This window comes from Trachypithecus francoisi, unplaced genomic scaffold (assembly GCF_009764315.1).
Source record: "Trachypithecus francoisi isolate TF-2019V2 unplaced genomic scaffold, Tfra_2.0 Lachesis_group5, whole genome shotgun sequence".
Classification (NCBI taxonomy): domain Eukaryota; kingdom Metazoa; phylum Chordata; class Mammalia; order Primates; family Cercopithecidae; genus Trachypithecus; species Trachypithecus francoisi.
In genome coordinates this window covers 118676029-118692583 of record NW_022681470.1, presented here as the reverse complement: position 1 = coordinate 118692583, position 16555 = coordinate 118676029, and the positions used below count along the sequence as shown (strand labels likewise).

The 16555-nt window shown below is 31.9% G+C and overlaps 1 protein-coding gene across 2 annotated transcripts in view; it reads right to left on the bottom strand.

The window, feature by feature from the left end:
- Positions 1-16555, bottom strand: part of COL11A1 (collagen type XI alpha 1 chain) — a 220085-nt gene that overhangs the window by 8579 nt on the left and 194951 nt on the right. For both annotated transcript variants that reach the window (XM_033197012.1, XM_033197010.1), the window contains exons 55-63: positions 14044-14097; positions 13771-13878; positions 13231-13284; positions 5426-5479; positions 4425-4532; positions 3831-3884; positions 3687-3722; positions 3541-3594; positions 1784-2033 (exon numbers count right to left, since the gene is read on the bottom strand). In XM_033197012.1, coding sequence (XP_033052903.1) covers positions 1784-2033; positions 3541-3594; positions 3687-3722; positions 3831-3884; positions 4425-4532; positions 5426-5479; positions 13231-13284; positions 13771-13878; positions 14044-14097 — 772 coding nt within the window. The remainder of the gene's footprint in view (positions 1-1783; positions 2034-3540; positions 3595-3686; positions 3723-3830; positions 3885-4424; positions 4533-5425; positions 5480-13230; positions 13285-13770; positions 13879-14043; positions 14098-16555) is intronic.

Here is a 16555-nt window from a genome sequence, read left to right as displayed (position 1 = left end):
CAGAGAGGATCTGAACAGAAGGTCTTACTAGGTTTCCCTGCTCAGATTCGTACCATTAGCTCATACCCTTTTTTTATCCAATATTATATTGCATTTCTACACAGCTGTCCCTGCCTTATCGAACCTAAGCATAAAATCAGACAGCTTCCTCTGTATCTTTGCAGCTTGAATCTGAAGACTCTTATGTCATGTTAAACTATAATCAAATACATTTTAAATACTTTTCTCTTGTTAACCTTTTTTTTTTCTTATATAGGGGTGGCAGCTTTGACCTTTATACTGAGAAGGAAAGGAATCAAATTCTTTCTACCTTTATACTTCCAACTGTTTTTCATCCTGCCACTTCATTTTAAATATTTGAATTACATAAGTCCACTGGTTATGAACTTTTAATATTTTAAAAGCTCAAATTGCTTATCTTGGTGCTGGAACTCTAAAAAATGCAATATCAACCTGCTTTATCTTCTGCTACTACTTGTATATAAACAGGAAAAGTATTCTAACAGTCACATAGTTTTAACATATTTTTAACAAAAACATCTACATTTTTTCAGATTACACCATTAATATACTCATGTCTGAAACAAATTAGAATTCCCAGGAAAAAAAAATACAAGGAAATAAAAAAATCATCTAAGATGTTACCAAGTAGAGATAACCACTGTAAATCTTTGATATTTCTTATATGGTTTTTAGGAGTATATAACATTGAATTATCTAAATCATCTAAATCCTTTGCTTAAATAATACCAGTTAAAAGTAAATCTCCTTATAAATCACTAAACTAAATGTATCTTTTTCAGATAAACATATTATAAACATGAAGATGTCAGATACCAGTTTGTATAGGAATACTAATAATTACCTGTGTTTTACCTTTAACAGGTGTGCTTAAGATTAGAAGATTTTTGTGACATCCTTTTTTTATGCCAGCTGTTTTTGAACTACACTGAATTTTTCTATCTGCATTGAGTTACTTAGATCACAGTTATAACTGTCATTATATGACTGGTAGTGCAAAACGATATTTTCTGCTGAGTAAAGGGGAGACAAAATAGTTCAACATAAAGTGGGAAATTTAAAAATCAGATGAAGATCTGCCCCTTGCTACTTTAATAATTGTATGAGTTTAGTCAACTAACTTAGCATACCTGAAACTCTTTCTCTGACCAATAGGTATATAAAGATTTTGTCAAAGAGTTGGTATGATAAATTATCCTAATTGTTATTAGTGAGTAAGCTATTCACAGTTGTTTGGAATATCTGTGGATGAGTTAAAGATACATTTTTGCTCCAAGCTATCCAAATTCTTAAATATTCGGTGCACCAAATCATTGCTAAACTGATAGATCAAATATACATCAGTTATGCTATTTACACATATCCATATTATTCATACTAATCTAAAATACTAATCATATTAATGTAAGTATTCACATTAACATGAAGTTAGTAATCATCATATTACAATATACATATGTGTGTATACACAATATCTATTCTGTGATAGTTATTACAAGCAAAGTACATTTGTGTTAGCTCTAAACATCCAACAATGATCTTGTCATAGTTTAATAAAACCTTATTTAACAGACAAGGATTTTCCAAAGCAACTCTTGATTTATACAGTATAAATGATTTTTTCTGTCTAGAAGAGAATTAATAACTGTTTCATTTTATTTAGAGACTGTATTAAACATTTAACTAGAATAAACGAGCTGACAATGCACCTCAGAAACTCAGAGGCTCGGTACATTTGCTTTGTCATGTATTATTAACATACCATCTGGGAAGTCAGGATGGCTGAGTTGCAGGTCTTTACAAGTTCGGGCTGGATTGGTCTGAGTACCCATAGGAAATTTCATATGCTCGATGTCTTGTTTCAGGGAATTGAGGGAACCAAATATTTCTTCCATTCCATCTGAGTAATCAAGAATATTATCATCTGCATCTGCTTGCATGCCTTCAGTATGTCTTCTCGTTTTTTTGGAGGACAATATTGGTAAAGGCTGAATGACTTCACCAGGTGGACCCTGTAAAGAAGATAATATGAGTGCAATTGTTTCATAAGGTGGAATATTCTGCAGATACTAATTATTACTGGTTATGTTTTTGTTATAAGAAATTAGAGTTGGTTTAACTTTTCAGTAGCTACAAAATTTATGCTATAGGATAAGTTTATAAATATATAAATGTCATAGATTCTTCTATGATGAACTTGGTGGAAATACTGAGGTAGGTGAATAAGTTTGATGACTTCTTGCCCTTTATGTACACAATAATATAGCACAGATTTGTGTAGATATGTTATATATGTTAGTCTCTTGCTTATTAATTAGTCATCATTTATATGCCCTAACTCTACAACTAGATTGTAAAGTCTCTGAGGATTAGAACAGCACTTTAAAGCTACTGCGCTCTTAACTGTCTATTATATTTGATAATTTATATTATAAAACATTAAACATTAAAAAATATGTACACATTAGTTTGCTTCAAATATGTGTGACTTAAATCATTATAAATGAACAAACTTAAAATAAATGCAACCAGACTTGAATTTACATTGTGAGCAGAGCTGTACCAAATAGTTATCATATTGTCATGGGTTGAAATGGATCCCACGACAATTTGTAATGTTGAAGTCCTAATTCTCAGTATCTCAGACTGTAATCCCATTTGGAAATATAGTCACTGAAAATATGATTAGCTAACATAATGTCACTAGAGTGGGCCCTAATCCAATGTAAGCGATATTCTTATAAAAAGGAGAAGTTTAAACACAGATACACCCAAAGAGGGAAGATAATGTGAAGAGACAGGGAAAAGACAGCCACCACAAGCCAAGAAGAGACGTGCAGAACAGATCCTTCCGCCATGGACCTCAGAAGGAACGAACACTATCGACACCTTGATCTAGGACTTCTAGCTTCCAACACTGGGAGACAATACATTTCTGTTGTTTGAGCCACCGACTCTGTGGTACTTTGCTATGGTAGCCCTGGCAAACTAGTATACATATAGTTGGAAAGATTTTAGCTCAAGAAAGAAGAATAACATTTCTTTCACATGGATCTATATTTTAATACTACCATTCAATGAGTTATGTGAAGTCTAGAACATTTTAGTATTAATAAGTGGTAGCTATTACTATTGCTTTTATTAGTATCCTTATATATGCACTAGGAAAAAATGTGAAGCATCTGAATTTTTGTCATTATTCTTAGAGTCAAGCATAAATGTATCTTTATGGCATAAAATAAGTTGGTTTCAGTAATGTGACAAAATAGTATATGATTCTCTTGAAAAATTAATACAAACAAGGCTATAATATATAATTAGGGTATTTATATTTGAAGAGTGAAATCAATTAACATTTAAGTCATGGCATGTAGACTTGATTATGTAAATGAGATGTTTCCTATAAAATCAGCACTTTTGACAGAATGTGTGTTTTGTCTATCTTACAAATTCAGAGAAATCATTGGCAGCTTCCAGATGCGAATTATCAGAACATCACTCTTGTTAACATGTACTTACCGGAGGCCCAGGAGGCCCTGGAAGACCACTGTCACCTTTCTGGCCAGCGGGTCCCTGTTAGAAAGAAGAGAGAGGACATAAATAAAGAAGAGGCAATTAAATAGGTTTCAACGAAAAATTAAATTGTCAAAGGGAAAAGTACTTACAGTAGAGCCTTTGTTACCCTTTGGGCCTTGAGGACCCTAGAAAATGCAAAGGCAAAAGCACAGATAAAAATCTGGAGCATTTGTGTCTCTTTGTTATATTGTAACTTAACCCTACCTTATAAAGTTATTTTGTCTTGTACTTACCGGTAAGCCTGGAGGACCAGGTGGACCTAAGGGACCAGCAGGACCAGGAATTCCCTAGAGAGAGAATCAGCCAATGTAAAGGATTTCCTCAGCTATTTCATTTTCATGTTTTCATAACTTTTCAACATTTTCATAACAGCATACACTGTAAAATTTAGAGTATGCAAAAATATTTATGAATGGCTTAAATATTTTTCCATGGTGAATCTAAAAATTAACTTGTGCAAAATAATCGGAATTTTTCCTATGTTGCTACAATATCAATGAGGTTTTTCTTTTAAATCTATGTGTGTATATGTGTATATTCCTTTATCCCTCAGAATATGATTTACAGGTGATGGGAATTTAGTACATGTTTGTTTAAATAATACTCAACTGTAATTTTTATGGTTTCTAACTTAAATATTGTAAAATTTATTTACCCTAGGGCTGAATAAAAATATCTTTTTAAGAACATTACTGACTTAAACAAATTAGAATTAAGACACTCTAAATTCTTTCTCTGATCATACTTAAAGGACTGTGTGTGTGTGTGTGTGTGTGTGTGTGTATTATTGGAAATGAGTAGAAAAAATAACCTGTAGTTTTACTCACCCCATCCCCTTTTGCTCCTGGAGATCCTTGAGTTCCAGGGAGCCCTCGGTCACCTTTTTCCCCTTGTTCTCCTGGAGGACCAATCAGGCCAATTAAACCAGGATGTCCCTTTGAAAGGCAGAGAAAAAAGTTAATAACATGTGCATTACTATCTTCATAAAATTTTAGTTATAAAATATTTGCACATTACATTTCTAAAGCATACAAATGAACAATGCTGATAAAACAACATTAAAATAACCCTTCTGAATGAAATATACAGTTAAAAATCTCCTTCTCATCACCTAACTGGATCTTTTACTGCTTACTTTAAGTGAGGGCTTTATTAAGCATTGGAAGTAATACAAAACAAAATGCTTTCTAAAACTATCATTTTAAGTGCTCCATTTGAGGAATCTCTCAACCAATAATGACCATCTATAATATTAGTTGAATAAATAACAGAAAACTCATTATTTTAATAAGCATCTCATTTAATATGAAATAATTTCTATTCTTCAGAGACTCTGCAGTCTTTAAAGGGCATTTGAAGATTGAAAAATAATCCAAACAATAATAACACCATTTTTAAAAAAGCTCATTTCTCTAAGTACTTGGTGCAACTCAGCATAAATTATAGGAGATCAAATTAGTATTTGAAAGATATTTCTAGTTTAAAATTTTTATTTTCACATTTAAAAAACATAAAAATAGATATTTTGTTATTCAGTCTGTTTATTTTCTGAATAGTTATTTTAGTATAACCATATGCTTTCTCCATATGGTTGCTATAATGGAAACTTGAGAAGATATAGCACTGAATTCTGGCACATTTTTCACTATTTGCATATTTTCTCCCCTCTAAATACATCTGGGAAACTAAGGATTGAAGCTTTTTTCAGGGTTAGAATGATGAAGATATTGTTTGACATTTTCTTTTGAATGATTTTAATCTGCAAAAGCAGGGCTATTAGTATATAAAAGTATATTCTTTTATCAATAACACATTCTTTTATTCTCACCTTTTCACCCTTGGAGCCAGGGTCACCTTTGAGACCAGGTAAGCCAGGAGGTCCCTAAATAATAATAATAAAAAAAAAAACATAGAGTAGGTATGAGTTAAGAATCCTATGACTAGTCACAGACCTAGTTTGGTTTTGAAAATACGGAGTTGAAAATAGTAATGATTAATGTTGCTTTATTTTTAAGGCTTCTAAGTAAATTTAAATATTTAAAATGCTACGGTTTAATTTGTAACCATAATATTGATAATTCTGATTAAATGAATGTGAAGTTAGAAATAGAACATGGTTATATGGGGTTTCAGTTAAGAAGAAAGTGTCAGTTTTTAAGTACACTAGTTTTAGAAGGGATTTCCAAATTATATATCCAGTCAGTAAAACATTTTTATGTTACACAAATTTAAAAGGTTATAATATTTTTAGTACAATTTTTGAAAAACTCAATAAACTTTGACAGTCAATAGATTTTTGATAACCACAGGAAAAAAATTAGACAAAATTTTAATACACTGTTTGGTTTGTATTTAAATAATAACCTCTATTTGTATATGTTAGAATGGTTGCCTAATATTCTATAGAATAAGAAGATAAGTCCTATATATACTAAATTAAAACATGGAATTCTGTAATTCTTCTAGGCCATGGCCAATTTTCTGAATTCTGATCTCAATTCTTATTCTTTGTTCTCTTGAAATTAGATATCTTTCACTATGATTACTGGAGAGAGACATATATTAAGAATACTTAATAATTCCAATAAAATATTGCATGTATATTACTCATGAAGAAGTTAGAGATCATGACTACTAATTTCTCTAAGCTAAACTATACAACGTTACAAATACATCAAGATGGTACTTTCAGCTGTAATTTCTAAATTGTACCTCATATCTAAATGATTTATGAAATTAAAGACATTTATTTTTTATATAAATATACTTCCATTTCAATAATTTAACTTTTTTAATAGTCCCAGACTAAGACATTTATCTTTTTAACTTATATTTCTATGAAAGTTATGGCATGACTTTAGCAACTAACTCTTTGTCCTGCCTTCCAACCAAAAACATTTTCATACGGATGACTTTCGAACAAACTGCTTTATCTACACATTGTTGTACTCTAGCCCGGGCACAATGGCTCACACCTGTAATCCTAGCAGTTTGAGAGCCTGAGGTGGGAGGGTCGCTTGAACCTAGGAGTTTGCAACCAGCCTGGGTAACATAGCGAGACATTTTGAAACTAGAATTGGTGGTGTACACCTGCTGTCCTAGCTAACTGAGAGGCTAAGGCAGGAGGGTCACCTGAACCCATGAGTTTGAGGCTTCAGTGAGCTATGATCACACCACTGCACTCCAGCATGGGTGACAGAGAACACCCTGTTGCTAGAAAAAGTAAACAAAACAAAAAAACACACCACACTAACAAACCAAATTGTTGTACTACAATTTTGAAGACAACACAAAATACAGTCCCTGTTGTGAAAGTATACAAGTGAAACTACGCAGGCAACAGATGCTGTTGGAAGTGAAACTGAGGCTAAAAAAACCGATTTATATGTGACTCATGAAATTAGGTCCACGATAACCTAGATATGTCACTACTGCTTGCCACAAGTAAGGCACCCAGCAACAAAAGCAAACCGTTCATACGGTTTCTCTATGAATTAGAATTATTTTGATAGAATTGAATTATCTCAATTATAATTTCGTAATAATTTTCATCATGGCTCTATGACAGCAAATTGTTTTAACTTTTTACCAACGTACATCATGAGTCACTACTACTATATCTTCTACAAGGTTACCATGAGTAATATTTTCCTCTATCTGGAAACACTCTATTTCTTCAGTGTAAAAAAGCACATTATATCCTGGTCCATAATTTTTGTGAATTTAAAGCATTAAGAACTATGGATCTGATCCAAGCAGTGTGATGAACTAGGAAAAGTATGGGTTCAGAATAGGATAAGTCTGGCATAGAAACCAAACTCTCTTCTTAGCTACTTAAATTAATTGGACAAATAGAGCTTCAGTTTTCTCATCTACAAGCTGGGGACTACAATTCCTATCTCATAGAGCTGCTACATGAATCAGGATGGGCCTCCCTATTCCTTAGTTTCTGAAACCTGCTTCTCAAACTGAAACTGTGAATATCAGGAAAGAGCAGGAATAGTGTTAATATAAATTAGCGCTTGTGTAACAATGGTATTTTGGACTATTATTAGATATATTTATGTTTTCAAATTCAGTTAATTCTCTAAGTATTAAAGTGGACAATTTCCCTATATTATTCAATTAACAACAGACAAAAGTTATTTTCAAACAAGCACATGCAGTTTTAAGTGTGGATATACTTAATAATAATCTTCTAATAAGGAGAAAATTACTAATCCTCAGAGTCAAATTTATATGAGTTTAGTTACATTCTCTTTTATATAAGAATAAACAATCATCCCGCCCTGTTAAATCTCAGACAAAAAGATCACAAAGAAACTAGCAAATTCATTTTTGAGTATACAGTGATCTCCCCATTATCTGGCACTTTGCTCGCCACAGTAAAAACTGTATAAGCAGTGAAGCATAATACAAATTTGAATTATTATCATTAGTTTTAGATATGCTACAGATAAATACCTGTCAACTTTTTCATCCCATTCTAATAGAAAAAACTAAAATGGCCAAAAAAAGAACTACTAGTGATTCTAATTGCTCAAGCTTAATGAAAAATATATTAGACATTATTTGTGTTTTGAATGCATTAAAAATCCTTTCCATAAATATTATCCATGAAGAAGTTAGAGATAATGAGTACTAACTTCTCTAAGCTAATAATCTCTCACAACATTACAAACTACATCTAAAGATGAATTTGCCATATAAAATCAGTTTTTATTTTCATCAGCTGGAAATAGAAATTGGTATGATATTGAGAGCAGTTATAAATAACCCTCTGAACCTGAAACAGATCAAAAACATCAACTCTGCATATAAAAATGTTATTCTAACTATACATATTTTCTATTTTTCTCTTTCAGATACTGTAAATTGAAAACCCCCAGGGAAATACATAATTCATAAGTAATAAAGTGAAAAGGAAAACAGGGATGATACATTCGTAAGTGTCTAGAATACACAAGCAAACATTTTCCCCTGCAGTATTATGCTTTCTGGAATATTTGCTTTGATCTGCATTTCAAAACTCTAGTTCATTGAAATTTAAAGAAACTGCAGATACTACACTTTATTTAAAAGACTAAATTGTGGAATAATATTTAATCTGGTGAAAACCAAACGTTTTGTTATTTAAACCTTTTTAATCATTATGGAATGCTACCCATATCCCCCTTGTCTACAAATAAGTTAAATGTAGCATTAAAGAAATAAACTCAAATTCAGTATCCCATCCTATCTTTTAAGTTTTTATTGTTTAAAAAATAATACTATCAGATATTTATCATTTTATTATCGAAAGCAGAAATGTGTGATAATACTAAATAATCTTGTTTGAACATAAATGCTAAATAATTTTTCAGTTGCATTAAAACAGATAGAGTCTTAAAAGAATATGAAACAAAACAAAATAAAAGCTTAAAGCTAAGACATGTTAATTCTGACTTCAAAAAATCAAATACATTTTAATTTTTAGAGTAACTAAATTATTTCAGTTTTGATTTTGTATCAGAGGGTAGAATTTAGACATCATCATTCTTCTCTTTAAAATACTCAATTGGTGAGGCGTGGTGGCTCAAGCCTGTAATCCCACACTTTGGGAGACAGAGGGGCATGGATTGCTTGAGCCCAGGAGTTCAAGACCAGCCTGGGCAACTGTCAAAACCCTATCTGTACTAAAAATGCCAAAAATTAGCCTGGTGTAGTGGTACAGGCTTGTAGTCCCAGCTAATCAGGAGGCTGAGGTGGGAGGATCACCTAAGCCTAGGACAAGGTTGTAGTGACTCGTGATTGTGCCATGGCACTCCAGACCCAGTGACAGAGTGAGACTCTGTCTCAATAAATAAATAAATAAATAAATGAAACATTCAGTCTTATTCCCATTTAATGTTGGTTGACTACTAAAATAGCAGTATAATTCAACCAATACAAAATTCTATTGAAATTTTTAAAAATCCTTTAAGATACCCTAATACAATTATATTATACTGACTAACAGAGTCCCACTTAAAAAAATAAACTCGAATAGAATTATTTATAGAGGCTCATCATCATCCTTAGCTTTTGATTAGCTTCCATATGTGCTATTTATCTTTTTTGTTTTTGAGACAGAGTCTCACTCAGTTGCCAGGTGTAATGGTGTGATATTGGCTCACTGCAACCTCCGCCTCCCGGGTTCAAGCTGTTCTCCCGCCTCAGCCTCCCGAGTAGCTGGAATTACAGGCATGAGCCACCATGCCCAACCCGTATGTGCTATTTGTCAATCTTCAATTCTATATGGTGATCTAAGTACACATTTGTAGTGTGTGTGTGTGTGTGTGTGTGTGTACGCCTATACACATATACAAACGTAAATATATGTTGAATTCATGTTTATAAACAAGTTTTTTACCATGTGAAATATGTACTTTTTAAAGTAAAAAATAAATACTATATCATATCTGACTCTAGTAGAGCTGATAGCATAGTGTGGGTAGACACCAAGCAGAAATCATTTTAAGAGTCTAAAAAATTAGTTTTTGTATTCTATTCCAAAGAATTTCATATCCAGAAACTTCCTATAAAATTGTTAAACTTGTCTATGTGGGTAATGGATGCTCTGTTAGATATTTCAATTGTCTAAATAGGCGGCTGCCAATCTGGAGAGATGAAAGTAGGTAAGTTGTACTTACTGAACAGCTAAGTTGTATTTAAAAGTTGGGGAAAAGGGGAATGTCTTGGTAGCTTTATCTCACCAGTAGAAACAATACAGTAGGTAGTTACAGGCAGCTTCTAGAAGGGGAAAAGAGACCCAATAGGTACTTGTGGAAATCCAGAGATAAGCAAATTGAAGCCTGTGTAGATTTGGATATGGGTGTGAATATATGTTATAATGAGGAAAAAAATCATCATGGAGAAAGTATTATTATTATAGCTTTCACACAGATTAATTCAGAGATTAATAGAAACCTCTATGAATTTCCAAATTTCTGTTAGTCTCACAGCCACTGTGTCATCCACACTTAAACCTCTCTGTTCCTTCTTTAATAATCATATCATGTTTCTAAACAGGGAAGGGTCCCTAGAGGAAATGACATTTAAATGGTCCGACTCTGTGTATATCTAGTATTCTCTGTTTGAGTTTATCATAGTACTTAATATGCTAACACTCTAACTTTTGTACAAAAATACAAGGTATTTTTGTATAAGTATAATTGTATTTGATCTCTTCCATTTGCTTTAATAGTCAACAACTTTTGCATAAGGTTTATTGATGATACACATCATGAATGAAGTTGAATTTAGTTACTTTCCACTAAGAATATAAAATTGATTGTTTTTCAAAATATTTATCATTATTTCATTATTTCATTAATCATTATAACATTATTTCACTCATTTAGTGATTCTTGATTTGGTGCTACTCATGCTAATTGGTGACATAAAAGTGATTTACAAGCAATTCATTTAATTAACCTAAGAACCCCATGTGGTAGAAGACATCTATATCCCAATTTAACTCATTTAAACTCATTTAAACTTTAGAAATATCATCGGATAGAGGCTAGCAATATTCCCATTTTATAAATGGGAATATATAAATGAAGAATATATAAATATATAATATATATACAAATATATAATTATATATAAATATATATACACACAAATATATAATTATATATATAAATATATATATACACACAAATATATAATTATATATATAATATATATATATAAATGAAGAACTTAAAGCTTAAAAAAAAAAAAAGTACTGTTCCTAAAGTCATCCACCAAGTAAGTTGTAGTGCTTGTTTCTGAACCCGAGAGTTTGGCTCTAGAGTCGATAACCTTAACTAGTAACCATAATAAGCTACTTCTCATTCTGATTTAAAATTACCTACTAAAATAGATCTTAGTTGAGTTGAAAGGCTCGTTGAATTGCCATAAACTGCATTTTGAAGATGATTTCTCTGCCCATCCTCACCTCACGAAGAGTAAGTAGCATTTTCATTGAGATTCGACTCAAGACTAACTAAAGCTATGAAAAAAAACTACACATTCTATTCACATCGTAAGTACTCTCCATAAAACAAGCAGTCAGAATGGAATGTGCTCACGCAGCCCACTTCTGATGCTTATAATTCCGCTTTACCTAAAGGATTTGGAAATTATTCTGTCCTCTTGCACTGTAAATGCACATTTATTTAAGAGTCAAAAATACAAAAGTTTGTATGCCGAATCAGGTGGTATGTCAGAAGGTTTTATTTTTAATATCAGCTGAAGGAAATCCCCAGCATGGTGCTTTTTATTTCATCTGCAGAAAGGTCAAAATATTTACTGGAAAATCTGAAATAACAAGAAAAAAATCTCTGGCAACTTTTAGAGTGACATTAAGGCAAGGTATTTTTTTTTTTCCTTCCAGGCTCTGACTCTGGGCAGTTATGAGTTTATCACATCTAATGAGAATATTCCTAAGTAATGATACAGATGTGGAGCTGATGCTGCTTCAACCAGGGCCCTTTTCGTAAGCTGATGAGGTAATGGGCAGCACTGATCATCTCCTGCTTGAAATCTACCAAAATTTGATAACTTTTATCTAGTTACTAAACAAATGATCTTTAAATTCTTCAGTGAAAGTTTAAATAATCTCTTTAAAACTTATGAAATATTTGGTAGGTATGCTAGAGGAAATTGCTGTGGCATCTTTGTTGAAAGGAATAACCAAAATTCTTCCTGAATGAATTATGAATCCCAGTTGTGATGGCTTTGTGCATATGTTTCTATCTCTGAGATAATTAATATATTTATGATAAGAGGCATTTGAATAAATTTTAAAATATATAGAAGGACTTGACTAAACTAATACTCATCACACATACAGAGTGCTATATGTATCGTTTGCCATTTTGATTAATCGCTTCACACTTAACTATTACTGGATAATGACACTCAAAAATCTCTACCATAAGAAATCTATACATAAAGCAAATAAGTCACCTAGTAAGGAATTATTTTAAAGGGCAAATCTTTTGTTCTCACTTTCTGCCCAAATTTGTATCAAAAATAGCTTTGGATCCTATAATAAACTCCATCTATGAATAATATCCCAGTCAACAAAATGCTGTATTGCATTTCTCAAGCATGTTGTTTGCACACAGACTTAATGATAGTGACCAAACTTCACTGTTACAGTAGCCATATCTTTTTTTCACTGAGTTTTATTGTTTTATATTTCAGCCTGTATGACTCACGAAGAGAACAATTTATTTTGTCAAACAATCACTCTATGCTGGTGCCAGCATACTTTTTAAAGTTAAATGCCAGGAAAATAAGTGTAACTGCAAGTGTTTCAGGGAACTATCCAGACTAGGAAAAGCACTGGCTGGATCATTAGTGGCATTTCATTCAGAGTGGAAATATTTTTTTTCATCCAAAGTGCATAAGAAAGAAATAAATCTTCTGATCAAGTGGTTTATTTTCCATATACCTATCAGTTAGGATTACTTTCCTCTAAGACAAAATAATATACTTCTTGGACTATTAGAAAAAATACAAACCTATTTATAAGCTAAAATGTCAAAAATTCTAGCTAATAGACCATTTTATTTTAGAAATTCTCACTATTTAAATGACTGAAAAGATCTTACTCACCATAGGACCCGGTGGTCCATCTTGGCCTGCAGCTCCAGGGAGACCTTGTTCTCCCTAGAGAAAATAAAAATGATTGATTTTTAAAGTTAATAAAAGAATACATATTTATTTCTTTATTTTAAATTTTAGAAATACGATAAGAAAACAAAGCAAATATCACCCATAATTTCTGCCATATGGAGGACATCTAAAAATATTGTAAATAATTTTGTGCCTTTACTATGCGTATATGTCTATATTCACATACACACAAATATATATATAGATGTATATATAAACATTTCACATCATTGAAATTTTAAAATTTAGTTTTCTATTTTCTCTTTATAAGTCAGTGTTTCACCATGAACTTATTCAATAAATGATATACTTAAATATTTATATAGCATCTGACTTTTTTACATTATATTTATAGAATTCCCACAAAATTATCCATATGATAACTTGTGGAATAATGCTAAGATAAGCACCTTCATTCATAATTATTTTAAAATAAAAATGTTACTTTCAAAATAGCATCTTTTTAACACAGATGCTCACCACAGGGCCAGGGATGCCCCGAAGACCTTCTGGACCAGGCTTTCCTGCAGGTCCCTGAGGACCGACTGGGCCGGTTTTTCCAGGAGGACCTTCAGCACCTGCTTCTCCCTGTTAGGGAATAAAATATGGGAGCATATTAACGATGAGAAAAGACTTTTATTATTTTACTAAATGTACTGAAAAAATATCGATCAGTTTATGCATGACATTTTCAAATATAATGCCTATGATATATAATATATATTATATATATACTATTATTATTTATTTTACCTTTGCGCCTTTTTCACCTTGTCTTCCCTCTGCACCTGCAGCTCCAGGAGGACCCTACAGATATAAGATTTAATGTAAAGTATGTATCACATATAAAAGCAAAGTTAATGAGCACTTGTTTACAAACACTAAAGTTTAATTTGTAACAGATGAATAAATTACAGTTTTCTATCACTATTTGGTTTAAAACATAATAATGAAAATCAAAACCCATTTTATGTACAAACTTCCTCTTAAAATCCTGAAAAATATCACAGATTAAGTATATTACAGATAATCACTTCACATCAATATAAGAAAGCAGTAAAAATAAAGTTTTTAAAGAAATGCTGATAAATTAATATCGCCACCCTGAGTGTGTTAAATACTGATATATCATTTATGTTTATTATTAGAAATTAATTTAATGGATCTATTTGTATTTTTGTATTCTACTTGTATTCTCTCTCTCTCTCTTTTTTTTTTTTTTTTTTTGAGACGGAGTCTTGCTCTGTTGCCCAGGCTGGAGTGCAGTGGAGCGATCTCGGCTCACTGCAAGCTCCACCTCCCGGGTTCACACCATTCTCCTGCCTCAGCCTCCTGAGTAGCTGGGACTATACACGCCCACCACCTCGCCCAGCTAATTTTTTTTGTATTTTTAGTAGAGACGGGGTTTCACCATGGTCTCGATCTCCTGACCTTGTGATCCGCCCGCCTTGGCCTCCCAAAGTGCTGGGATTACAGGCATGAGCCACCGCGTTCGGCAATCTACTTGTATTCTCATATGTGTTTTAAGAATGGCCCCTTTCTTAATCTTAGAATATGTATATGTTCATGCATTCTTACAGGATCACATAACAACTAAAGAAACACAATATTTTAAATTATGATGGTCAACAGACACAGTATTTTCATTTTTGAGAACTATGCAATTCACATAAATAGGTAAAATGAAAGTGAATATCACTTTTTAAATCCTAATATTGGAAGTAAAATTGAAAAAAACTTACACTTCAGATGCCATCCAAAAGTAAGAGTACAGAACTGAAAAATAAACTTAATGATCTCCAAGAAACTGCTTTTTATTTTTTCCCCTAAGACTCTGTTGTTTTTCCATTCATTTACTTTAATTTTCATAATAAATTGTGCTCAAAATCATTAACTGAGATTGGGGTGGTGGTTGCAGAGAGTAGTCATGTTAATTCGTGAGAATAAGGCGAGACAGGAGGATGACTTTCCCTTTTCAGATGCCATGTTAATATTCTAATGGTGAATATATCCCAGCTTTTTATATCATATTTTAAACTGTATATCAATAGCAGTGGATGATGACAGGTTGCTTGAAGGGTACAACATGCACTGCTTCAGTGTTGGATGCACTGAAGGCTCAGGTTTCATCACAATGCAATATCAGTATAGCAAAATTACACTTGCACCCCATGAATATATACAAAAAGTAAAGATGAATAAAATGAATATCAAGCACTTCATCGATTCTATGAACTCCATGGAATTCCACGAACTCATTTTATCTCAGAAAGAGTTAATGATGACATCATTAGTAATTATTTTCTCAATATCATTCCTATAACTTTATCTATTATTAGACATTCATTGTACCTCAACCCAAAGATAAGAAATGTATAAATTATATGGGTAATCTCTTGAGGTGGAATCAATATGTTAATAATAATATATACATTAAAACTCCAAAGGACATCTTTCAAATTTCATATTTATGCAAAAGGAATTCTGTACTGAACCATGAATTTCAAATTTGTTCTATTGTTAAAATGTTGAGTCAGAAATTATTTTGGTGTGATATTTAAAATAATAACATGCAAAGTAGATACAACAATAATAATGACTAGTATTTTGGAAATAGAAATAATGATATCCAATGAAATAATAGCTTTTCCTTATTCAATGATAGTTTTTCCTTAGACTAGTAGCATAATGATATGTGGCCTTAACCTCAAAAGATTGCATTTACAAACATGAAGTTTATAGTAGAAAAGACTTATCAATGCATGGCTTTTAAAAAAGCAAGCTATCTATTGTCTAAAATCAGAAGGAAAATATCACCTTTATGTCACAGGAGAAAGAAAATCAGAATTAGAAGAGCCTAGAGAATTTCATCATAACTAAACGAAAACACAGCAACTAAATCGTGATTAAAAGAAAGGGCTTCTCTTCCCTAAATAATTTCTTCCCTCTGTGAACAAATATCTCTCATAGTAAAAATTTTTTATTAAATTACTTTGTTCTGTTCTTTTTCTCATTTTTCTCAACTTTATTTATTCCTTATGTTTTTTCCAGATGACAACAAAATTAAGAAAAATGAGGATGAAAGCAGATATACTTTCCCGAGAGAGTAGTAAGTGTCCTTTAGAGAAAAACTCATGTGTTCCCCAAAAAGCATAGGTTAAAAGCTTAATCCCCAACACAGTGTTGAGAAGTGGGACCTGATAGGAGGTGTTAAGGTCATGAGGGCTCATGAATTGATTAGTAATAAATATAAAAGGGCTGAGGT